The sequence below is a fragment of the Rhyacophila brunnea genome, unplaced genomic scaffold (genome assembly GCF_057557595.1).
Source record: "Rhyacophila brunnea isolate RB1 unplaced genomic scaffold, BYU_Rbru_1.0 scaffold_3, whole genome shotgun sequence".
In the NCBI taxonomy this organism is placed as follows: Eukaryota; Metazoa; Arthropoda; class Insecta; order Trichoptera; family Rhyacophilidae; genus Rhyacophila; species Rhyacophila brunnea.
In genome coordinates this window covers 24,647,961-24,675,162 of record NW_028232965.1, presented here as the reverse complement: position 1 = coordinate 24,675,162, position 27,202 = coordinate 24,647,961, and the positions used below count along the sequence as shown (strand labels likewise).

General features: G+C 37.0%; 2 protein-coding genes across 21 annotated transcripts in view; both read right to left on the bottom strand.

The window, feature by feature from the left end:
* Positions 1-386: 386 nt before the first annotated feature.
* Positions 387-27,202, bottom strand: part of LOC147068096 (PDZ and LIM domain protein Zasp-like) — an 86,483-nt gene continuing 59,667 nt past the window's right edge. For 3 of the 20 annotated variants that reach the window (XM_085952415.1, XM_085952416.1, XM_085952418.1), the window contains 14 exons: positions 26,907-27,058; positions 22,928-23,096; positions 21,167-21,300; positions 20,594-20,685; positions 20,037-20,190; positions 18,044-18,232; positions 17,661-17,772; positions 15,812-16,213; positions 15,123-15,327; positions 6,816-7,851; positions 5,726-5,912; positions 4,920-5,040; positions 4,242-4,305; positions 387-2,284 (listed from right to left, as the gene is read on the bottom strand). In XM_085952415.1, coding sequence (XP_085808541.1) covers positions 1,240-2,284; positions 4,242-4,305; positions 4,920-5,040; positions 5,726-5,912; positions 6,816-7,851; positions 15,123-15,327; positions 15,812-16,213; positions 17,661-17,772; positions 18,044-18,232; positions 20,037-20,190; positions 20,594-20,685; positions 21,167-21,300; positions 22,928-23,096; positions 26,907-27,058 — 4,062 coding nt within the window. In that variant the 3' untranslated portion in view covers positions 387-1,239. Of the gene's footprint in view, positions 2,285-4,189; positions 4,306-4,919; positions 5,041-5,725; positions 5,913-6,815; positions 7,852-8,070; positions 8,225-12,945; positions 12,985-15,122; positions 15,328-15,811; positions 16,214-17,660; positions 17,773-18,043; positions 18,233-20,036; positions 20,191-20,593; positions 20,686-21,166; positions 21,301-22,927; positions 23,097-26,906; positions 27,059-27,202 lie in introns of all 20 variants that reach the window. The other 17 variants (XM_085952432.1, XM_085952435.1, XM_085952433.1 and 14 more) reach the window with 10 other exon arrangements.
* On the bottom strand, positions 8,229-12,871 carry LOC147068098 (uncharacterized; the record flags this gene model as incomplete). Its single annotated transcript, XM_085952406.1, has 1 exon — positions 8,229-12,871. A coding segment is annotated over exon 1 (3,174 nt), but the record flags the coding sequence as incomplete, so codon positions are not given.

Below are 27,202 nucleotides of genomic sequence, written 5' to 3'. Positions count from 1 at the left end.
ATTATGTATGTTCAATAATTAGAATGGTACCTACATCCTTAAATCTTGTAAATTATTCGTTGAATAAAAGAAATAGTTGATTAAAAAAAAAAATAGTTATTTCCTAAATATTATTTTCAAGATATTATTTCTATTGTGAGTAAGTCGCTAAATAGCAGATTACAATTAATTGGGAATGCCACTCTAACATAACTTCCCTATAAAAACACATCTTATCGCATTGTCATTGTACCTATTATTTATTATATTGTACCAATCGTACCCTTACGTACGTAATTAACAGTTTGTTTCATACATTTATGCTTCATCTCTGAAGAAGAAGGTTTTTTTTTAATATCTTTGTATTGGACTCATATTCACACTTGACATAGGTATAAAATAATAAGAAATCATTAAAATACTTTATTGTTATAAGCAAAAATCTACAATTCGATAAACATAACTCAAATAAATTATATTTTCTGTATACATTATATATCCATAAAATGTCATGCATTATTTGCACGTATGCATGTGTTTACAATTTAACATACAGTCTTAATTATCATTATAGAGCACCGTGGTATTTTTTTTTCTCTTAGTTTCATTTAAGTAATTTCACATAATAAACACAAATTTAATATCCTTTTAAACACTGCTAAGGAAGAAAAGTAACTAACGCATAGTATTATTATTTGTTAAAAATCATGCAACTAAATAACGGTGAGGAGAATAAAATCATACACATTGATAAAATTATTATTAGTATAAGATACATTCAAAATTTACAATGATTAGATTAGAGGTTACGTATATCTTTAAATATAATATTAATAAAACATCTCGGCCGGGTAATTTATAAATATGAAAATAAAAAGACTTCACAGTATAGAATAAAGTCAAAAACAACTACAAACGGGAAGAGCTAATTAAAAATAAATATTGCCCTCATATTAGGACAACATGTTTAAAGCGAGATAAATATGATAAGAATACCTTAATGAATAATAATTATCTATTATACAGCATAATACAAATAAAAGTAAGTATATTATTGCCTTAATACAATAAATTTATGTTGACTAGTTTATAATATTATGATTACTGTTTAAAAAAAAATTCAGGGCCGAAAAATGGCCGCATTGATGATATTAATAGCTACATGAACAAATTGTGAAACTCAGATTAATTACAATTTAACAAGAGTCAAAGAGTAAAATCGAGAATAAATATATAAATAAGTACAAAAATACTTTGCATTCAAATGGTTTTATGGCTTGACATGACTGGTTCATACTGTCTGTAAATATTGTAAATAATATTATACATAACAATAAAAAAGCAAAGAATCACTGCGTGGTAGTGTGCAGGTATACTTGATATTTTAGAGTACAAATTTGTTTTCTTATCTTTAGATGGCTTAATCTGAGAGTCTCTCTCTAACCTACTCCATTTTGAATCTTCTTCCTTATTGACATTGACGCTTATTTCATGTTTAATAATAGGTATTTCCGGCTTAGTATCGCACGTACTCAACGAATTACTATCGAATCTGTATGAATTATTATTATTGTTCTCACAAGTCGAGTCGTAACCGGGAGATATTATTTCAGAATTGTAATTCGTAGTTTTGATGATATATTCGTTGGATTCAAATAATTTATTTTGGGGGATCATATTGCTCTCTTCGATGACTACGTCAGTTTTGTACATCATCGAATTATCATTGAATGCTTCATTGATGAAACATCCTTCAGCGAGTTTTTGATAGAAAGATGCAGTAGGAGTCCTGGATTCCGGTAAATATTGCCTCTCCGGCAGATAACCAACTTCGGGTGTAATTTTTCCAAACAAATAATCATCAAACTCCATCAGTGTGGGTTCTAATTTAATTCTGAGAATGTCTTCGTTGGTGTACGTCTCGGTGCGGAAAGTGTCGCAGACAGATTTCGGAGGCACCCCGTCAGGATAGAGGGCGTCTCTCTCGATCTCCGCCAGATCGTCGTACATGGGAACGTCGGTGATGTCGCAGACAGTGGAGCTGTGAACGGTGTCGACGGTGACGGTACTGAGGACTTTGCCGGACGGGCTGAGAATGTCATCGAACAGACCGCCGCCGTATGGCATCGGCGATCTGCTCGGCGATCTATTGTAAATTTTTGAATCTAAAAGCGTGTCGTAGGTCATCGATGAGTACGAAGGCGAGATGAAACCGCCGAGTGACGAACTAGCGGGCGTGAGTCTTGCAAAACGGTCTTCCTCCCTTGGCGTAGAAGCTCTGTCCTTCGAGATTTTTTTTGCACATCTATAAAAAAAACATCAAATAATAAGAAACAGTCGTACCTTCATCGGCACAATCAGTCGAATTCGAATATCTTTCATACCAATAATCAATACTTTTATACACAAACAAATGAAATTGAATTCAAAGAATATTTATAGATGTGTTATTTGGCAATTATAGTTAATATGGGCCAGTCAGCCGGTGGAAAAAAAATATTTAATAAATAATTACAGATTTTTTTTAATTCATTATAAAAAAAATGAGATGAATGAATCACCTATTTACAATATATTATTTTTTAATCTTTTTATGTCACGAGATACCTACTTTTTGCAAAAAAATATAGCTTTAAAGTGAAAGATAGATTAGAAAAACTATAAGTAGATGGCTAAAGATAAAAGTACAAACTGAAGGTAAGTACATACATAAACTACAGGGGTCCAGATTTAAAAATAATTTTTCAAATTTGATTAAAATACATTCATAATAACAGTTATGTGCAATAATAAACCACACTCTAAGTTCACATGACATCTATTATAAAACTCAATTTCTGTTATACAGAGAAAATTATTGATATAACAAATTCTATTCACTAGATACTTGATTATTTCACAGGGTTCTAGTACTACTTTCTATAGATTATATTCTTACAAAATTCTCAACAATATGAAAATGCAGGAGGTCTGTGGCAAAATACGTATTCACTAAAAAATATTAAATGGTTCAATGCGAGTGATCAAACAACAGCAGCGATGAATGGGTGATAGATATTACGCAAAAACCTTAAACAATATTTGGAAAGTGTATATATGTACATAAACTATAGTTAGTAAGCAATGTCACACCTCACACTAAACTAGTTGGAATCAATAATAATTAGTTATACTACTATTAACATCTATTCTATAGTTTACTAATGTCTAAAACAATGAAAATCTGGTTCACTGCAATTGATAGGGTTTTTTGTTCCTATTGTTAAGTAAAACGCAAAAGAGCAATTCATTATAATGAAGCGGGGACTGTAAATGGTAAAATGAAAGTGAGTGGGTGACGCTCCCTTTAAACTGAACGATTGTGTGTCCACACAGCTTCAAAATTGCCAACGTACACTCACTCGTGAAATGTTACACTACTGGTTAAATTATTTTGGTACAACTATTTAATGTTTAGGGGTGACTCTTATTAAGTCGATGAGAAGTATTACGTGACAATTTCATACTACTTTCATAGATTTGACAATTTTCAGCTTAAAAGGGAACATCGTACCATTAGAAACATAGTCAATATGACGATTTTACGAATTTTTAACATCGAGAATAAATTCAATAAGATTCAAAACTATTTCTTCATAAGTTGATTTTTATAGACGATCGAAGCACTATCAATTTTTTCAAAAAGAAAATAATAAAATTATAATGACAATTTTAAAACATAATTCATGGTTTCAAAAGGTCTTTAATTTAATTTAAGTTTATCTAAGTGATCATTCAAGTGCATTTAGTAGAAGTCACCTATTTTTAATCTAAATATTACGCATTGTTTACTTATAATTTATGCAATACTATATTACAAATAATAAGAGGGAGGGATTTGCCTGACGATGAAATGAACTCGAAAATAGCAGTGTCAAATTAATATTCATTTTGGGCATGGATTAATTGCAAAGGGCTTTTCTACAATACCTCTATAACATTCCGAATAATAATTCTTGATTCTGGCGGATTTCGCATATATGAAATTGCGGGAAGCAATATTTTTCTGTATATTATTGTGGGGCAAAAACAAGCACATGAATAACTTGTAAAATATGAAATTGATTGACAAAATTGAAAATGTTGTATACAACAAAATCGGTTGAATTAAAAGATATTGACGATGTATATAAATGGAGAGTAAGTGTAAGTGTAAGTGGAGCATACGCACCGTGCAGTTGAAGCACTGACTGTGGTAGTTATTGTTGAGGGCCTCCACCCACCTGTCTCCTGCCTCAACGGGAAATCCACACGCAAAGCACTTTGTCGTAAACAGCTCATTCCAATCTGCAACGTTAAAGCGGACGCACATAAATAATTAAACAAAATAATAAAATTATACACTAGGTATAATAAAAACAGTGTAATAGTAATAGAATAAAGTAGGTATGAGTTTGTTGTTTGTTGACAATATTTAAAACTTATGAGTTTCACTTTTGAAGGAAGAAGGTTTCTGATTATTTTATCGCTTCAAAGAGATGATACAACATAATAGTGAGACTTGCATGATTTTTTAATTTTTTTAATGAAACGTGTATCTTTTAAGCATGATTAAAACAAACACATTGATCACTTTGTTTAAAATACCTACCATATTGTACTATTTCACACTTATGTTTATCATTTAAAATCTATAACTCGTGTAACTTTTCCAAATATACAGCAAAATGTTAGCTGTGGCTAATAAGTATCACTTTGTTGCAATAATGCCTGTAAGATATATATACGTTATTGTCGAGAAAGTGAATAAATGAGAGCAATCCCCTTAAGATGAGAGTTGTAAAATCTGGCTTCTCAAACAACATAATTATTTTAGTGTTATTATTTAACTATAATTAGAGAATATTTTTAAGTGACTCTATTATCTAACTATATTATTGAATACAAAATGAAGAGCTTACCGGCTTCACAGTATGGCAATCCTTCCTCTAGGAAGAAAGGATTGTTTCCAAACAGTTTTCCGCAATAGGCGCAGTTGAAACATTCGGGGTGGAAATGTTTTCCGATAGCATTCAAACAGTCCTGAAAATAAATTAGAAATAATTTAGCCATAATTCATGAATACAAAACTCATTGTTGAACAACACAAATAGTATGTGATTCCCGCCTTGCGTCCGGAAGGAATACAACTACAATATAGACATCAACGAGTGTTGGTGAAAAATATTGACACAGTGTCTATGACCGTACTGCTCTAAGCCATGTGATGCTCGTTTGTTTTTGTTTTTTCAAATCTTTCTTCATTTGATTCATATGTCAACTGTCTCTAATTTTGTCACTGTTTGACATTAATATCATAACAATGTAATCTTGTACAAACCTACAAACTTGTCTGTAGAATGGCCAAAAATGTAACTACGAACTACCATAGGACGCCATTTTGAAAATGTCATTCGAATGTCAGATTTTGTCCAGTTACGAGTCTTGATTGGGTAGTTTTCGACAGTGGCTCCCCCATCCCATTCTTCAGATAAGTTTGTAGGTCTGTAATCTCTAAAACCTAATATTGAATCTAGTTTGCTTTTAGTTATCATAGGCGGTAGCAACCGATATTGTAACCTGTAACCTATTGTAAGTTGAAAGCTACCACAAATATTGTATTGAGAGTTGTTGGAGTTCATGAATCGAGGTCTCATTCAAATAAATAAATTTATAATTTTATTCATAAGTGTGGTTGAACAAAAATGTGTAAATAATATTAATTTACCCCTTTGATTTTTCCATGGCACTTGTTGCAAGCGGGGGCAATGAACTGTTCAAAGCAATACTCGCAGTACAGTTGGCCGTTCTCTTCCACAAAGCCAATGTCTTGAAGATGGCGTCTGCACGTGTTGTTCACGCACACAAAGTGCTCAGGGCACCAGATTCGGCCCAACGCAGAAATGAACGGTCCCCTACAGATGAAGAAAAATTGTTCAGTCTACAAATTTTTGTGAATTTTTTTAAGATCATCATTTCTACTGATATTACACTTCCATATTATTGATGTATTTTGATTTTTTACAAGTTGGGCACTCTTTTACCTGAATCTGATCACACATATTAATTAAACAATGTGTAGGGTTGACCAAAACATAGGTTCGAACCTGTGAACAGGTGGGCACTTCAGTTTTTAAAATAGGTTATTCATTTCAATTTAATAAAAGTATTCACAATTTAAGTATAATATGTACTATAATGTGGATTCATATTTACATTTTTCTATTGGGACTAAAATCCAATATGGATCTTGACTGTCTAAAAATGAGGTTTCTTAACAGATTAATTCATATTCTATATGACATCAATACAATAATTAGTTTTACTAAAGACAACACAACGCACACATTAGCAGTTTCACTCGAAAAAATCTAACATCATACAATTATTTGAATAGAGCACCTTTGTTATTTGTAAAACCATGCAAAAACATTTAAAACACTTTTCTTGGTAAATATATTGCAAAAAATTATATCTTATAATTAAATCTTTGACTGGAATTTCATAGTAACAGTGTATGTTTAGGGTTTCTGAATACCTGTGAAATAGGTTACTACATAAAGACATAGGTAGTGAAACCGAACATTGTTCCAACAATTCATTATATTCTTCTGATTTTCACAGTATTTTAATATACTGGCCTGTCAATGGTACTAGATGCATTTTTCTTCTCCTGTCCTGACACACTTTTTTTTTCAATGAGCTCGAAATGTCAAGACAGGAGGAGAAAAATCCACATTATCAGACAATGTAATGTCAGTTACATTTGTTTTTCCATTAGAATAGGACCAAATACGGAAACATGATTAAACATTTACCTTTTAATCTCTTTGTTACATTGGTTACATATCGGGTACACGCCGTCCACCAGATCCACAGACGCTACAGTGCTCAACGGTCTCGATACGATGTGAGAATCTCTCTTTCCTGAGTCGGAGTCATTAAGCGGGTTACGCTTCCTCTCTCTCAATACCACTGACAACTTGTCCGAGATATCCGCAACTTCGGACTTGAGGTGGCCCTCGGAAACCACTTTCTTTTCTGCCGGAAAATTCTCTCCACTTCCATTGGATTTCAGATGTGAACTCTTGGACGGCACTTTAAGTTTGACATGCTCATTGTTTGTATCTACAGAAATTTTATCAGGGCTGCGTCTGGAGATTTCCTTGTTAAGAGCATTGTTCAAGGTGAGCTTGTTGAGAAGCACCGAGGTGAGATGACGCGGAGGCATGTCGGAGAGGTCATCACATGTGCGGTTATTTGCGGAGGCGGAAGGGGGAGCAGGAGGAGTGGGGGGATTTGGCGGAGCAGGGGGAGTGGGCATAGCGCGAGCGGGTGACACGGAGCCGCTGGTGGCAGGCGATAACTGCTGATTCGAAGGAGAGTGCTTTCCGTTTGAGGAATTTTTGCAGTCAGCGAGGGGTAGAGATTCAGAGTCGAACTTAGGAGGCGGCGGCGGTGGCGGCATTCGGTTGTCTCCATTACCGTTGAACACGCTCGTCGTAAAATTGGGAGTGTCGTGGTGGAAACTTTTAGGATTCTTTATACACTCCGTGTTGCCGTGTTGAGAGGGCAAAGTGTTGTAATTTTTAAAATTTTTGGGAGCGACTTCGGTGGTCGGCCGAGGGAGGGTGTTTTTTTGCAGGGGATGCATCAGGACTACTGTGTCTTGGATCTTGCTGGCCGCGCTTGCGATCCGATCTCCTGGCTTGATCCTGCGCTGGATGCCGATCTCGTAGTTGCCGTTGAAGGCATACTTGGAAATCTGTTTGATAACAGAGCTCTTGGACACCCCCTCGCCGAGGATGTCCTCTATCTTGATATTCTTTCGCGTCGAAGCATCGGCGGAGGAATCTATCGAGAGACAGGCATGCAGAAAAATTAGTAATGTGAGAAAACCTATTTAAAACAAAAAACCGTCAAATACAAAACCATGCTCTGTTATTCACCGGGACAGTCGATAGCTGTAAGTTAAGATAATTATTAGCGTCAAATAAAATTTCAACTTGGTGAGTCGCAGAGGCGTGCATGATACAACACAAAACGAAGAGCGGAGGGATGCGCGCGTCGTACCTAATTTGTCCGTTGCAGTGCGCACAGAGTGCCACACGTGTTCCCGGTCCAGCTGCCTTGTTGAGGATCCCGCGGCCGCGCTTGGGGGCCGACGCGATGCCGAAGGTCTTTCCCCTGGCGCCCGCGCCCACGCCCACGACGCCGGAGCCTGCACCTGCGGAGGGGGTGGGGTCACAAACCGGGCCACTGGAGTTATTGTTAGCACCTCTATCGGTCGGGGGAGGCGGCCCGCTTCGCAGTTCGGGCTTTGATGCCGGACTCGCCGCGGGGGGGAAGGCCGGGATGGACTGCGATCGGGACCGGGCTGGGGAGGGCGCCGCAGGAGGGGCAGGGGGGTCAAGGCTCTCAATCCGAGACGGTCTGCTCCGGACGCAGCTCTGGCCCGGAGCGGCCGCCTGCGGATTCACCACCGGATATTGGGAAGAGAGGGATACGATGCCCCCTGAGTTTCTCTCCATCTCCGCGACCTCAGCAGTTTGGGTCCTCTCAAACTCCTCAAATACACGCATGGTCCTGAGTACAGATGCATCACCCGACTCGCGCCTTGACCGCGTCTCACTGGCGGAGGTAGTGAACGCAGAGCTCTGTCTGCTTGCAGACGAGAATTCGCTGGTTTCAGTGATGGACGTCGACTCGGATGTCTCTCTCGAGTGGAATCCTATCTTGGAGACCTGTTTCTGCTGCGACTGCATGGCCGATTGCTGGCTTTGAGCCCAGTTGTGGGCTCCTGATGCGTTGAATATCTCTACACCACTCTGAAAGTTGGCCAACACGCAGTCATGTTCGCGGCGTAGGTTACTTGTTGCCTGCGACAGGAGAGAGTGAGTTGGCTGCCCAGCGTCTTTGACACGGGGCGCCTGGGCCTTGAGCGGGTTGGGCGGAGGGCCGGGGGCTGGGGACTTGGCACGCAGTTTAGGCGTGGGTGAGCGGCTCACTTCCGGGCTGGACGGTTCGAACAGGCTCGAGTCAGCGGCCGAGTGCTCCACTGCCACCAGATTCATCTGGTAGAAAGGGATAAGGGGTGCTGGTTTGTTGATCGCGCTGGGCGTGGTGGGGCGGCTCCTCATCACGGGTGTAGTTCGCAGGTTCCGATCTTCCGTTACCGGCTGAAATGTCATTGTGATGGGTACGTCCTTGTGGAGATTTTCGATTTTTGCCGTAGACGTATGATATTCTTGTTGGGACGTCTTTTCGCAAACTGAGAAGGTGGATTGAGCTATTTGACGGTGGTTGGCTATCGGTGCAGGCGACGGCTCCCCTTGAGATTTGAGTTTATTTTTCAAGTGGAGATCGACGGAGTCGGGCGCCACCGATTGGGTCACGGGAGCCTGAAGAATTGCCGGTTCGTTAATTATTTCTGGTGTTTGTCCTCTCTGGGATGGCAACTGCTCGAGATTCACCTGATAGCAGGGTATGTTGGCTGGTTTATGTAGGCCTGACGAAGCTCGTTTGGCAGTAGTAGATAATTTTTCGGCCTGAACACTGGAGGTCTGTTCGAAGGTCATCTGACTTTTGGAAACAGCGGTCTGTTGAATTTGCATTTGACGACTCTCTTCCGAATGGTAAATTTGAGAGTAAGATTCATTCGATTTTGTGCTCTGTGATTTGGCGCTGACCGCCCCAGAGTATGCGGCTCTCAGCTCGTCACTCACGGGCGGGAAGGCAGGCTGGAGACCGGCGAATTCTTCCGGAGGTGGAGGCGGGAAAGTTTGTACATTTCTCACGACGGGTTTGAAAGCAGACGACTGAGTCGAGGTTTGCAGCCGACAGGCCGTTTGAACTGGTGCTTTCGACGTCTGCGTAAAAGTCTGACAGGGCTGTGTGGCTACCGGCCTAACGCACTCCTGGCCAAATGGGGATGAAACCGCCGGGGGATTGGGCGCAGCTGTGTTCATTTCGCCGGCTAACGGCGTATAGGGTCGGTCGGGAGCCACGGTGAGCGCTTCAACGAAAGAACCTCTCTCAATAGGCTGCGATCCCAGAGGAGTGTAGCAGCGGGCAGGGGTAACGGTGAGAGCGGACACGAAAGGGGAGACTGCGCCTCCTCTGGGCTTTTTCGGTTCAATATTGATCGGTATTTCCGGGGGGAAATAAGGGACTGTCTCTTCCGGCATCGGGACAGCCTCGGACGACACTTTATTCGGAATATGTGGTTTGATCGGCGGAATTGACGAAAAACTGTTTCTTTTGTATTGCTGATGGCTTTCGATCTCTTTTGAAGCGCACAAATTTTGTGTTGCGGTCATCTGTTCGCGAATCTCCTCCACTTTTTCATTTGTGAATGGCACTTGAGCCGGGACAAATTCAGTCTTCGCGCAAACCGGTTCACTCGCAGACGAAATCCGATCCGCTTGAGTGGTCTGAGGCAATGGGGAATAAGGTCTTTCGGGGGCCGTTGTCAATGCCGTCAACATAGGACTCTCGTAAGCTCTGGGAACAGAGTTGAGAATATTACTGGGAGGCAGTTTTCTGCACTGGGATGAAGAAATCTCGCAAGTTTCAGTCAATGTTTTCGATGATGAAGTCATATCTGTAAAACTCTCCATTTTACATGCGGAATTATTTTCAGTATTTTGTTTGACGTCGTTGAAATCTTTTTCCACATTCGTCGCATTGAAGGAATCCACAGAATCGTTAATATCTTCACAATTTTTTTCATCAATCGGACTTGGTTTATCTTCAGGCGTGGGGGAAGGAGGCCTGGGAGTTCCGCCATCGGAAGTGAGAGCATCAACCAGCTGTTGCGATTCTAGAGCATCTCCGATGGTTTCGGCGCATTCCATGGGAGATTTTCTTTCGGTGATGTTTGATACCTCCGCAGAGCATATTGATTGCTTATGTTTGACGTAACTTTGAGCTTCCATATTTTCCGTCGCCTCGGTAAATGAGTATTCATTTTCCGATTGAGATAGACTCTTATTCGTGATCGGCATGGGCGAATTGGAGTTCGACAGAGGCGTGTCATAGGTGGTCGTGATTGGCACACTGGTCTGACATTGATACATGGTCTGTTGAACGTTGTCACTCGTCAATTCTTGTTGAAATTCGCTGGAAACCATCGTACTCTGAGAGCTCTGACAGACGCTCTCTTGCTTCACACTTTCCATGACTTGCATGCTTTGCACGGAGGATTGAGTGATGCTGCTGGAATTTGTCGATGAGGCCGAGATCTGGACAGAAGACTTCACGGACGATTCAGCCGTTTCAGAATGAGCAGCGGAGAGCGTTTGAGAGGCGCCCTGGTCGTTCATGACTTCATCTAAAAACTTGACATGATGGGCGCTGGAGTCCGGGTCGGAGCGAGACTGTTTGGCGAGCCAGGGGGCCGGCATTTGGGGGGCCGGTTCGGTGCGGTAGGAGTGGGACGGGGGTCGATGCGGGGACTCCGAATGAGAGATCAAAATCGGACGGGTAACCTCGCCTTCTGACTCTTCGTCTTCGGGGGGAGTTTGCGGGGGCCATATTACATTCTTTACACTTTTAGCTTTCGGGTTAATGGTTAATTATTGTTGTAACGGTTTTGTCGTTAGTTTATTTATCAAAATGTGGAGACAAAAATTGTTCGCATATTAGTCATGGACAAAATTGGAGCACACGCAACGAGGAGAGGGATGGAAAATTACAGAAAATAGTATCAGTCAGGTGAAGAATAGAAGCGTTCTAAATAACTTTGTCAGATTATTTCTGTTTGCATTATTCATCGTCTACGTGTGCTTACGTGAAAATAATTAAATATGAAGGAACACTCGACTGTGGTTAGGTTTCAGGTAGGTACATAGTTATGATGACGTGTGGTGAAGTTGTGGAATAAGCGGAGAAGATATTTGTCCAATTTATTTTTAATCGAATGCTTTATAGAACTGCATATTTAGTTTCTAGGCGCAAGCTGTAATTATTACAGGAAGCATCGCTAAATCAAAAGCCGAAAACAAAATTAGCGAACAACAAAAATTCTTCAAAAAATCATATCTGAAGATATCGCAGAATAAAACATTTGTAAATATATACATATTATGCTTTTCAATTAATGCAATATATCGTAAGAGTGCAACATAAATGTGTTATTGTTTAAAACACACGTTAAGTAGTATGTAGGTATTTTGTAATTATTTTATTTCAATTTCACTTTGACGACGACCACATATTCATATTTTATCCAACATCCAACGTAATAAACAAACTTGCACTTTAATTATAAAATCTCCCTATCCTCGATATTCAATTATAAAAATATGACTTTAGATGAGTAATTAGTAGCGACTTGACCTAATACTAACAATAGCCTTGTATGCAAAGTGCAAAGGTATACAATAATGTTATAAATATCTAATTCAACAATAATTTTGCTTCACATCGCAGCAAATACAAACGTATAAGAATAATAAAAATTATTAAATGCCTGAATCATGAAACACGGACAACGTATAAAATGGTCTATAATCATAAACATCACTTTGTACACTATGGCTATTGCTATTAAATATCTAAATTGTTTAAAGCTTGTTTTATGGTATATTAAAATGAGACTGGAGTTTTTAATATTAACTAAGTAAGATCTCATAAATAAGATGCTTTTGTGTTTGTATGATATGGGAATATGTGATCTATATGGGATGTCAGTAAAAGTGAATATTGTTTTTGTAAGTATTTTTTTAAATATTACTATACCTACTATCATTTTAAATTTTAAATGATAGCAAATTTTATACGTAGATTAATAGTGTCGATAAATATTTTGAACACTAATTGTTTTTCATAAAATTATTACTTAACCGAAAAGAAATAATATGCTTTAAGAAGAATTTCCGCATTTTGGTAGAAACACAATTATGTATTATATTACTAGGTAGATACCCATTTTTGTGGCGTAATTACCTCTATAAGGTGTTGCAGCCTTGTATGGAGAATATGAACCTAAAATGTGTTGGTCAGAATTAAATAAGACTGATGTTGACAGTTTGGAATGTGTTCATTGCTCCTTCCTTATTCTGCCAAAAAGAAAACTATTCGATTATGAAGAAAATGTAATTATATGTGGTGTTATGTCATCCCAGTAGGTAGTGAGTGGTCCATTGTAAGTGTGCTTTATTTCCCTATGGAAGAGTTGACTCTAAATATAGAAAAAAACATATTAAGTTAAATGAAAACAGTATGTGGTAATTTCTTAGATTTTAAATCTGGGGAGAATGTAGATAACTGTTCTTGTATGAAGTCTTGTGACAATTTTTGATGCCTGTTTCAATGGGAGGAGTATGCACTGAAGTCCATAAGATTCATTTCTAAAAGCCAATAAAAGTGATACAAAATTTATTTTTTATTTTTTTGGAGGTTCTCTGTATATCTGTACAGAGTGATGTCTACTTGATAAGCTACTATAATCATCTTTGTACATAGTAGTTTCAATTTCCATAATAAGCTAACCATTCGAACCCCTCTACCGAGATAGACGACACCGACAGGCAACACTACCGCTTCTAGAGCACTAAGAGCACTAATGTCGCCTGTCATCTGTCTCTATCGCCAGGTCCCAACGTCTACCTTTAGTGTTGTTTCTCTTATGTGAGAGCATGTCGTAGCTGTGGTGTTTTAGGTTTCTTTTGTTGTGAATATTTCTCCACAAGGCGGTTTCTTCCAATCACATTGTGTGCTTCGATTGTCTCCATGGGCGAACCGTTTTGAAACCTTTAAAGGTAACTACTCGAAAGAAATGATTTCGTAACTCAAATATTATTAATTATTGTTATTTGAGACATTAACAACAAACAAAAAATTTATAATTCCAGACTCTCTGAAATATTTATACGCACAATAAAATTATTATTCACAAAATATACATTAATAATCATTACAGATTTCAACCATAATATTATACAGTGTCTGCGTGCTATACATATAATAAGAACAATATTACAATAATTAAATTAGTATTGTAAATAGTTGAGTATTGAGAACAAAGTATTACAGGTATGTGAAATAGGTATAAACTCATTAGAAATAATAAATATTATAATGTTGTAAGTCCTCACTTGAAGTTAATAAATTTATTAAAGTTTTATAATTGGAAAAGTACTTTCCGTTACTGTTCCATACTGGCAGACAAGTCAATATCACCTAAAAGATTGACAATGAACCTCATAATAGTCGGTAGAGTGTATTTTGATAGGTATAGTATAAGTGAATATTTTAGTCTATGTACATACATATTATTATTATTAAACAATACTATTTCTGATTATTTTTAAATTATACAGGATATCAATATTTATGTATGTCTAAGTACATATCCAGACTTTTACTAGTCTATGATTGTATTTGGCACAAACTGTAATGCTCGCCTTCACAATGGCCCAAGCAAGGCGAATGTATGCGATTATTATTGTGAAGAGACCAACATTCGCATTGTGTGACCCATGGTCAACAAACGTTTGCCATATTTTCACACGGTGTTGGTGTTTCAACACGCATCAAAGGGTGTCTTACTTGGGCCATTGTGAAGAGGAATTATAAGACAGAAGCTAATTAAATTGTACCAGGTACAATAGTGACGACAATTTAATCAACCTGGAGATGATTTATAACGATTTTTGCAGCTGTTGCTCAGTTTGCATACCACTTTAGAGTCTGTCCAGTTATGGTAATGATTCATTTATAGCCAATAATAACCATTGTAAAATTGAATACATCTCTCTGATGACTATCTCATCGGTTTAAATGTAAAACTCACACAATAGATTCCAAACAGTTGGTTGTTTCTCATCTTGACAATCATTTTTAAATGAAAAGTCATTTCCTCACAGATATGACCAATATTATGAATTATTGGAATCAAAGATAACAAAGTCCCATATAGTCCGATTGGACTTTGTTGCCTTTGCTTCCAATATCCACAAAGGCACTACCAAACAATAGTAGGAATGTACAAACTGATTCAGATGAAGTAAATCTTGAGTTTTATCTTTGAACCGATGATTTATTTGCAGATTAAAAAGATATAATGAGTTTGCATATAAATGATCCGTTATCGGCTTAGCATGCGAAGGTGACTCGCTTACCTGGCAACGGCTGAGAAATGGGGGCCTGCTGAAGAGGTCTAGTCAGAGTGGATGCGGGTGAGATGGGCGCCGATGGAACCGACTGCATGGAGCGAGGGGACAGCGAGCACGCTGACAATGGGGCCATTGGTGCCATCGGGGACATGGGCGCCATGGGAGACATCGGTGACCCGAAAGGCTTAGGCCCGGAGATATTGCTCATTGGCTAAATAAAAAAAATTATAGGATTTCAATATTGAATTTGTTTGCTACCTATTTTAATAGGCTTATAAATTATTATTGCTGATTGGCTGCAGTCAAGTACGAATTGATACGAAGGAATGTCTTCGAAAGAATTCTGTTACTCATATTTTCGATGAATCTTATCTCATAAAACACAATAAGTAATTGTATTGTAGTATATTATAATACTAAAAGGGTGGTGAAAAATTGATAACCCAAAAATGTATTCAAAACGATTCAAAGTATTCGTAATTTAACGCTATTAATCGTTTCTATACTGCAATTAGTTAATTGGTGTAATTAACGTACAATTACGCTTTCAGCAGTTAAACGGTTTTAAGAATCGTTCGACAATCATAAAACATGCCTTCGAGATAATATTAGTATATAAATTGAATTTGTATCTTTTCAGGGTTATCAGTTTTTTACACTCTAACCCTTAATTGAGAGGGCTGGAGATATTTTACCTTATAGTTTCCTCCCATATGTGGCGGGAGGACTTTTTTAAAGAATCCGTTGTTGGCGGCGTCGCTTGCGTTGTTAGAGAATTTGGCGGAGACTGCATCATTAGAGGGGGTGGCGGGCGGAATGCTGGCATTGGCGCCGGTGCTGCTGCCGTTGAATACGTTCGATTCGTTAGAAACCGATTTGAGGACGCCGCTCGCCGGATTGCTCTCGACCGTGTTATTGTTAATATTGGGTGTTACACTCAAAGTCGTGCTTGTGTTAGGAGGCAATGGAGGGGCACAGTTATTATTCTTCGATTCATGTTCGCCGTTGTTTAAAGCGGAGGCGAAAGCGTCCAATTTTTCTTGATTTAAGTTAAGTGAATTGTCAATTTGATCCTCGGATTTATAATTTGCGGCAGGCTGAAAATTATGGAATAGGAAAGTACAACATAAATGTTAGTCTCATGCTATTTTTTTTAATACGATAACTTACAGACGACAGTAATATTAAAGTATATCCCTATAGAATAGTATCAATAATAGTTTTGGGCTATATGGCGGCTAAAATTTAATAAATAAGACGTACATTACTGGTATAAATAAATATCTGCAATCTTTGGTCAATTTATGAAAACTTTATTATTCATTTTAACCGTTCATCTTTCCCTGTAAACCGAAAAAAGAAACTGCAATGATCTATTAACTGTTTTATAAAACTAACCATCAAATCTAATACTATCATTATTTCAATACATCATTTGAATTGACCAAATGAAAAAAGTTAAAAAAACTACATCTTTCTATTTTTGAAAAAAACATTACATTTTCTATTGCAAGATATTTTAAAAAGTTCTTTGGATTGGTTTTAGGCATTCGATCAATCCATTGAATAGGTGCATATAAATTAAATTTGACCATATCGTGGAACTCAAAGCAACTACCAGGCGATTTGGAACCGGGCATTTTATCCTCTACTCCGCACGACGACGTAATGATACGATTAATCACAAATCATGCATGAAAAAATGAAAACAAACCAATAATATGTCATATTTATTAAATGTTAGTTGCGGCCTACCCTTTGTGTAAACACAGATGCTACTATACTAATTTAACTATTCTAAACTTCTTAAACAATGCCAATTCAATTAATATTGCCACATTGATAAAGATACAAACAATTGAATACATTTACATTTGAAAGTACTTTATTGCCAATCAATAGGTACTTTCCACCTCAAAAATGTACTGATCATAACAATATGTTTGAAATAAAATTTTAATACCATAAAACACATCCCTATTACCATCTACATACTTATATTTATTTTATATATTAATATTTTATATATATATAACAAGGTTCTAAGTGTTTATTTTTCGAGAAACAAAAGTAACAATAAGGCAGCTTTGAATACTACATACTTCATTTTTAGTCATTCATGTTGTTTTGTCAAAAATAAACACTTAGCACCTTGTAGTATTAGGGTCGCGATTTATTTAATATGTATATGATAAAATTACATTGTCATTTTTCAACTGTCATTTTCTTTAAGTTCCCTAGTACGAATGCGAATATTAGTAAAAGTTTACTTGAATCATTCAATGGCGTTAAAAATGGAATAGAGGGCATTTGATTATGTTGAATATTAGTGAAGAGGTGCCACTCAGGTGAGAAAAATTACATAAGACTTTTTAAGTTAAATAAATTGTAGTTAGAATAACTGGTATTTTACAAATGTAAGAATTCAATTGAGAAAAGGATTACAATCTGAATGAAGGGAAAGAGACACCAACAAACAGAAGCCACTAGTCTATTGGAATGATCCATTTGCAAAGTTATTAACGACTAGGCAGCTAATCTTACCATGAACTTTGACGAGCCGTTGGATGTCGGTAACATCGGAGTATTCAATGGTGGTAATGGCATTGTGTGAGATGACAGAGCCGATGAGATGGTACTCAAAGGCAGGTTACCCCTGGAAATTCAAATTAAAATTTGTATTACTATCATGTTGGTTGAGAGCGATTCATGTTGTTGTTGTTACTACATAATATATATGGGAATTTTGTTTGTTTAAAACGATTGTAGTTGACCACTACTCAATAAAAATTCTGCTAAATAATATACAGTCTTTTGATGAAATTTTGAAAATGTAATTAAATTTATAATGTGTATTAGAAACTATTATTATATTATAGTAAGACACTAATTATTATTCTATTAGTGACAAATAATTATTTACTTACATTGGGATTGTGACGGGTTCGAGATTGGACGCCGGTGGGTTTTGGCGAGCTACCATCTTTGCGTGGATGTCGCAGTATAACTTTCCGCTCAAGTTGTAATATCCTTGATTCTTCAGAGACGCTCCGCAAGTGGCGCACTTGAAACACTCTACGTGAAGGTTCTTATCCTTGATGCGAACAAACACTCCTCTGGAAAATTAAAAAAGGAAAGGGCGCTTGGTAAAACAACATTAAAATAATGAACCGTGATCATTGTGCATACCAATAATTATATTGTTACATATTGTCACCATCCGAGCAAAGACCACAATAAGCAGAATTGGTAGTTTTAATTAAAATATGCCATTTTCAAAAAATCAAAATGCAGAGACTGTGCTGGATCGGCCACATGCATAAAGTGACGGAAAAGTTAACAGCAAGGCGGCCTGGTATATTGGTACTAGGCCGCCAATAGATGTCAGTACATGAGTACTAGTACTGATTCCCATGAGGGGATGAGAGCAAGAAAAGACACGGATGGCTGGACGGCACCGCTGGGGATTTAAGGATGCTCGGCCAAAACGGTGACACTGGATCGGATAAAGAAAGATTTTTGAAGTAGGCCAAGACTTGCCAAAAGTGATAGTGCCTAAGTGTTATCAATTATAATGAATATCTAAGATAATGTTTCTGCTGATAGTGACTTTTGCCTGAACGGTTACATATTGTTGTTCAATAAAAATATTTAACTTTTTATATTGTTGCTACATTTGGAAAAGTCACAAATACAGGCTCATTACATTCTAAATAATTACAATATTATACTGGGGAATATTGATCTGTTGTTACAAATCATTGGTAGGTACGTAATTATATTCTTAGGTAGGTAGGTACATAGCATTATAATAATATTATTATGGCTCACTGTTCAGTACAAAGATAGATACTTTACAAGTTAATAGTATTATGTACTAGTTCAACTGGGGGTGAGTATGCAAATATCTAAAAGTATTATTTTGAATGAAGATGAAAAATGTACAACATCCAATTCATTCCGGTGAACATTATTACATTGGTATATCATTAGACAGAACACCAATTCTTTTGACATAATATTATTGCATCGTATTACATCTGTTATAGTTTAAGTACTACTGAACATGTCACAGTCACAATATTCGTAGCCATGCCTGTGCAGTGAAGGTTTTTATATGATGAAATTAACATTTTATTGATGCTAAAAGACCGCGAAAGTAATATTCATATTGTCAAGCTTTCGCAAAACCTTATTTTTTGGAATCACAGAGAATCATTATGTTGTACCAATTTGGCCTGTCCATATAAATATACTCGCACGATGTGAAACACCAGGATGTCGATGACGGCGATGAGAGCGATAGGGAGCGAAACGTTTACAACGTCGACAGGCAACTACGTGCACAAAATTATATGCCGCACATGCCCGGGGTCAGTTCTAACGGACTATCGGCACCACACGACAGAGCAAGCCGGAAACCGGGGACACGCGGAGAGCGCCGCGCCGCTCTTACACGATGAACTGGCTGCAGTCGGAGCAGACCGGAGTGTCAGGGACGGGCCCGAGAAGTGGCGATTCCGATGATGGCGGCGGTGCGCCGAGTTGGATTTCACCCCCGGGCAGAACGTTGTGGCAACCCACGGGAATGCTGGGGCGGTGCGGAGGTTCCGGCGACAGATAAGTGGGCGGGGCCGCTTCGGGCGTTGGTGTCTGAGTGCCGTGGGTGACTCTGGACACCGGCGGAGGAGCACTCCGGGGCCGCGGAGTCAGAGGCCTGGGGCTCGCGGTGCGGATGCGGCTGGCGGTCGCATAATACTGGCAAGTTTCTGTGATCGTCGTCGAGTCGCGGTAGGACAGAAATAAAGACAACTTCAATCAATAATGTTCGCTACCGTTTCAAACGTCGTTCAAGTTCGGGAGTAGGATGGCTCTCTCGTTCACCTGAAAGACAGAGACGAGGCGGCGGGATAAACTTACATGATGAGCCTCTCGCACTCCTCGCAGATGTTCTGTCCTGGAGGCAGGCCTCCGGTGTTGTTGAGGGGGGCATCCGGCCGGGTGATGGGAGCCGTCACGTGCCTGAGGCCCGACACGGCTTGGGGTGGGGGCGCCGGTGAGAACGATGACATTTCTATATGGTACATCCAGAGGAAACATGCATAAATGAAACGAGACCACATTCAATGCGGGGTGTTATAGAGTAATTAAAATTATTTCTAGGCAAAAATAAATTGGACTCATGGTAGTGTCAGGCCGGACCGTTGACTTGTTTTATTATCAATGTTGAAGATCGATGTCTACAAAACTTGACAGATCTAAACATATTAGGATAATAAATTAGAGAGGTAGATACTTCCATTATACATACTTCTTCCAGAGTTAAAAAAATTCAATGTATATTTTGTTCTTTTCATGCAGATGAATTTATTTTTCCATTAAATTTGGAAATGTTTGCTACACGGATTTATCGATCTTTGAAGAATGGCTGATAATAATTTTATTGTTGGTAATATGAAGTAAGAAAATATTTATACCGGGTTCTGGGTCATTGTCAGCTTCCTGGAGCATTTTAAATACTTCACTCTTCTCGGAGTCGTAGGTTTTCTCGTTTTTCTTGAAATTGACCCTACAAATGATAAAAAAAATTGGTTATTTTACCCGCTAGCAAATCCTTAGATCCTGATAATAAGTAAATAATAACCTATTCTATGAAAACAATATCGAAGTGATCCGTACTTACACTACTATGTACCGATGTGACATAGAATATATTCGGAAATTCATCCTTTGAATTTATCAGAATGTAGAGCATTTCAAGAAGTGTCTGCCGATGTGATAATTAAATTTGTTGTAATAAACTTCTACGTATAGTCCAATATGTAGGTATAAAAAATTATTAGTCAATAAAGGAATTATAATATTAAAAAAAAAAAAAAAAAAACCAACTAGGTGGCTACCTCTGTTGAAGATTTAAAATAGTAAAATATCAGCTGTTCTATAACTTTTGCTGGATAAACTACATTGATTACACAAAAAGTGAGTGAATGACGATGACGGTAAATAATACATTTTAATACAAGTCATTATTTTGGAAAAAATTTTCTCACCCCAAAACTCCTCCGGCCAAGACTTCCGCTTGTGCGGAGAGAGTCTCTGCGATAGTTTGTTCACTGTAAATTCCTACAGGAGTGTTGTATTGTTTGTTCACTATGCTCTTCACGGAATTACCGTTTCCATTCATCTGAAAAGTAAAATCAAATGAAACCTGTACAGTCTGTCTTCTGCAGTAACGTTTTCATACTATTTGTCTTTGGGCGAGATACTTTATATGTCATTTGTGATTTTATTTTCTATTTAGCAACAACAATCGTAACGATAAGGATTATCAGAATTTATTTTGATTACGAGTGACATCTAGTAACGTAATTATGAAACATGAAATTAAATAAAAAATACTGGAAAATTACCTCGACAGTGTAAATATAAATCTAAAAATAGTAAATAATAAGAAAAATAAAAAATTTAAAAAAATTGATAATTTTATCAATGAAAAATCTAGCTTATCAATACCATATTTAATTTTTTTAATCGATTTTCTGTAAATAAAATTATGTTTTTTTTTTATTCTTTCCTTTCCTATTGGGAGAATGATATCTTTTGGATAGTTTAGTAACCTAATTTATATATAACTTGCAATTAAAACTACTTAGAGTAATAATTATCGATACCTCTTCAGCAGCTGTTATCTGACAAAAATTAGATTTAGAGATCTATGGCTCTATATTATGTCCTATAATTATGATGTCTCATAATTCCATCACTACATGTCACTGGTAACTTTTAACGCTCTACCTTAATTTTAATATTGACATATTGAATACTTCAGAATAAAAGCGCCTGTACACGTGCATGGATTTACTAGCAGCAATAGTAATTATTTGAAACTATCGTAACAATAATGTTTACACGTAAAAGTGCAGACTGTCTCACCGATCTCATTCTTCAAGAGTAAGTGAGACACGATTTTGTCATTTTATGGTACTATTTGACAGGTAGAGAAAATCGGTTAACCTCAAAATGAGTCTCAGCGCAGTATAGTTCGTTTTCTTGCCGGGAGGTTCGCCAATATCGTTCTACTGCGTAGGTGCAGATTGAAAAAATTCCAACTGTCGCATGAAAATTCAGAAGCTTCCGAACTATTTTGATTCATGCATGCAATCATGCAACTGCAGGATAATACATGTTTACACATACATTTTCTTGTTATGGCCGCGATATTACGTACTGTCAGTAGTAAATCCATGCACGCATAAACTGGGTATAACGAACAAAATAGAAAATACTGAAGTAGGTACCGAATTATCTGGCAATATTGAATATGTTACTAATTATATTATGCTACCTAAGTTACCTTTGATTAGATTTTACCGCAAATTCATTCTTCAACTCAATCAATTAAAAATTAATTATTTTTTATTCAGTCTCGAATATTCATCACAAATTATTAGATTAACAATTATTAGTTAGTACAAAGATGTAAAAATCCTGACACCATTTATGAATCAAGTAAGTGCTGTCTTTGATTTTGATTACAAAAATTCATTATTGACTGAATATGATCTCAGATAGTATAGTAGTTATTAGGATGTATTTGTAAGGCTTTTTCAAGGGTCAGTGGCTTAGCGGCTAAATCCCTCAAACAACCAATCGCCCTATGCTTTTGAGGGTTTTCCAAGTTGTGTGTAATCAACTATAGTCATTGAAATCCACTGTGGGTCATGGTTGCCTACAGGAAACATAAATGGATCAAATAGCTGGTGGAAATCGCTGATTAAGGTTGTATCCTTATAAGGTACAATAAAACTTACGTAGTTGAAAGGCTTGGCAGCGCTATTGTAGCCCGAGCCAATGTGTTGGCCGGCCTGGTGGTTGTGCTTTAGGGATGTTTGAGTGACGGGTGACATTGAGTTCATTGACTTAGATGGGCATGGCATCGCTCCGGTCGGTGTGACCAGTGGTTTCCATGTGCTGCCTCCCCTGAAAGCAAAATATCAGATATTTGTATAGGTATGAACTTCTTTTTTTCACAACATCTGCTCCAGGCATAATGTTTGGAAACCCATAACATTGTGAAGGCATCGTAGAGGTCTCTATAAGGATCGCTTTTTAGTTATTAACTTGGTATCAGCTTTAAATCTTTATAATATGTTGCAAAGCTGCGACCCTCAACATTTCGGCAATTATTTTCAATACCTAATGATCTTCAAAAGTACAATATCTCAATTTATTTGAATATTGACGTGATCACCTTAATGGAAAACTTGGGGAACTGTTGAGTGAGTTGAAAATATTTATGAATCCTCCCTTATCCTGCAACGATGATACGAGAGTAATCTACGTGCACTAGAGGAGAATAAATTCTCGAGGAATTATGAGAAAAGATGATTCACGTTTCTGGAGAAATAATTTTTCAGTAATTTCGAGAATTTCATTTCTCCATTAATCATCAATGAGAATCTCGAGAAATAGTTACCAGGAAGAAGAGTTAAAAAAATGTCTCGAATCTGTTTCTAAAGGGAATTTGTTAAAGCTCATCAGATAAATATTAGGCCGGACGAGTTACAAAAAAGAAATTCTGGACGGAAAAAAATCCTGAAGGAAATTGACCATGACCATAAAGGGACATTTCTCGGTAAATCCATAAATCAGTTTTAAATTCTCAAGAATAAATTTATTCTCGAATACGAGAATTTTCGATTGTGGACAATCGAAAAAAGTTGAAAAATCAGCAACAATAGTAAATACTTATCATTATTTATCATAATATATTCATGATATTGAATTTATCTACCAATCTTATTCGAATGTTTACATTACAACTATTTTTTAGGAAGCTGTTTTCATGAAAGAGAACTTCATAGACTAGGGATGTAAAAATTTGAAATTTAAATCAAACTTAAATCTTGTTTTCCGAGAATCTTCTATCTTTAATTTCATCTTTTAAAAAAGCAGTAGACGTACAAATTTAATGCTATTATAATTAAATACTATCTGAAAGTAGGAACATCTTTGCCAACTTCAAAGTAAATTTTTTTTAAAAAAAGTTGGTATGTGCCTACTTAACGTTTATGGTTTTACGGTAAAGATAAAAAACTCATAAGAAAAAATATTATTCTCAACTTTTCCTTATCGCTATCTATATACCGCTACACGTCCTACTTCTATGGATGTCACAGGACATAAAACGTTGTAGTGTACGATTAATGAGCATTATTAGGTATTTTAAAAAGTTTTATTCACTTTTCTATTTTTTTAATAGCCAAATATCGAAAATTGTGAATTCATGGAATTCTCGTAATATCTCCAATTCGATATATTATTTTAATCGGCTTATTATGATTGCTAGAGACTATTAAGCAGCGTGTTTAATTAATCGACATTTAGTGAGAGTATGAATAAATCAAATTATCATTATACTGAATAACTAAATCATACGTTATATTATAATGACTCCCTTTCGTCCGTCAGCTGATACGAGCATAGTTAGACATAACCTGGTGATCATAAATACTCTCTCAGTAAAGTCGAGGAGTTCCCACGACCACGACCGTGACCGTGTTTTTAGATCGCATTGTTTCTTTCTCACCGACCTCATTTACCTCATATTCTCAATTAATTCACAACATGCTGCAATGCGCAATGCATTTCAATTTCAGCCATTACTATTCTAATTTTAAATGCCTAAAAAACAGACAGAAAAATATGTGACTTTTTGTGAGGTACACACGGAAAAGAAATCAATTAACTTTCACTTAGAAAATATTAATTCTAGACCTAGAGCATTGATGAGTTACTCGTACCTGCGCACCCCGGAATGATTGTCTGAAGCCCAGAAGATTTAAAAAAAAATATTATGTTGAAAAGTGACTGTTTCATTATGAAAAAGAATCGGTTTCGATAATTATGCAACAAACAATATATTTATAAGCATGGCCCCCACAAGTGGGGAGCTGACAGTGTTCTAGCCTGGGGGCCCGGCGTGGCGAGTCGACCTGATACGTAGTGAGATAAACACACATCACAAATTTGCTCTAATAGTAAAAAAAAGTCGCCTTTTCTTCGGTAATGTTATTATTTAAAATTATGTGGTTGTACGATAAAAATTTAATTGAGTATCGATACTCGACAACTCCATAATTCAAATGGATGTATTAAATATACAAACACTAAATATATTAATTGTACCGCGTACACCATTTGGAAAACGCTACTGTAGAGCGTCACACTGCCTTTATCCTTGGCCATAGGTAGGGGGGCCCGCTTCAGGATGTGAGGGCCATGTTTATATGTATACTTAACTTTACTATAAATGCAGCTCCAAAAAAGATTTTATTAAGTACCTATTTAATTTAACCCTCTTGAAAAGAAAGATTTGCTCATCAATAGTCTAGCTAGACTGACTAGAGTAGGTATTAAAACCTCTTTGTAGCACCGTGTGGCGTGGCCCTTATTAATTATATATTATATTCATTCTCTAAGCCTGTTATGGTTTCCTTTCTCAGATTCAAACGTGCATTTTTCATCGGAATGTGTAAGCACCACCGGAGGTTGCAATTCTGAGAGAGATGTTCATAATAATATGACAAATAATATCATATTATTACGTATGTTATTTGTCATAATTATTGACAACACATTAAGGTGTGCAAGGAGTAGGCGGGGTTTGTGTTTTGTTGTCTGTGGTCGCTATCGCCGAAAGTGTTTAGATTTCGCCATGTACCGCCTTGTCTGGCACGACGTCTCTTCCATTCCGTTTTAACTCCTGCCGACACTTTCGAATCTTATATACATAAATGTGGTAAGTACAGGGGTTCATCGTTATCCGAGGGTAATTGGGACCGAAAAATACCTCTTAATAAATGGGTTTAATTGGGACACGTTTAGAAAAGAAAAAAACACACGAGCAAGACAGAAATAGCGTAGGAGTGTGGGATTGAAAGATTGAAAGTGACAGTTGACGACTGTGAGCTACTAGTAATAATTGCACTTGAGTTTACTTATATAGTTTTTTTCTGCATTTCCCTGCAAATTTGTAACTGAGAGGACTCGGATAATGAGGACCCCCTGTACACTTATAGTAAGAACATATTAAAATTTATGAAAAATGTACGTAAGTAGGTACATACGATTAATTATTATATTAAGTTGATTAAAAATCATCGTAATAAATAATTGCTTGTACTTAATTAATATAAATTATCTTGTGTGTTTTTTTCGTCAGGATAGACTCACACTTCATTCGTAGACAATTTAAAAAAAATGTGCAAACTATAATCATATAATTACATACGCCACATAAAATTCTGCGAAATCTACTGAACCAATGTCGGTGATTGATGGCTCGAATGAAAGCCTTGGATCTCAATAAGAGTGGAAAAATAAAATCTATCATAAAAAATCTAACGGCTAAGCTAGCGATCAAGGTTAATATAGTGCCTCTATAAGCACTAAAAGCCTAAACATAGTACTACGTACCTATATTACACAGAGGTCATATTATTACAAAAGCTTAGGTATAACGTCTGCACTAGGGTTATTGTCCCAACAAGTCACTAGTTTTTTTTCTAATCCCGAAACTGAAATATAAAAATTCCTTAATTTATAATTCGTACTAGGTACCTAACAATTTCAGCGGAAATAGGGCCTGTCTCAAACATGTTTGAATAGTTACTTAGAATACCTAATAGTGTTATACCAATCAATACCGGCCTGTGTACATTTTTTAACAATAGGAGGAGTAGAACAATCTTTTTTTCTCCTGTTTTAATAATGCTCTTACTAGCTTACCTCTGTACTGTGATGTCGAAGTTCTGACCAGCTCTCACGATGACGTCTTGTGCCTCCTTGTGTCTGAGGGTGAAGACATCGGTGGTGTTGACTTTGATGACAGAGTCTCCAGCAACAAGACCCGCCCTCTCAGCTGGACTACCGCCGTTCACCTGAAATAATAAAAAGGGAAATCGTAAGTAAAATTGCCCATACCGAAATATAGACTGTAAAAATAAAGTTTGGGATAATAGATCCTATATTAATTGCAACTGATTTTGTATCTTCAGTACAATTCACTACTGGTTTTTTTATAA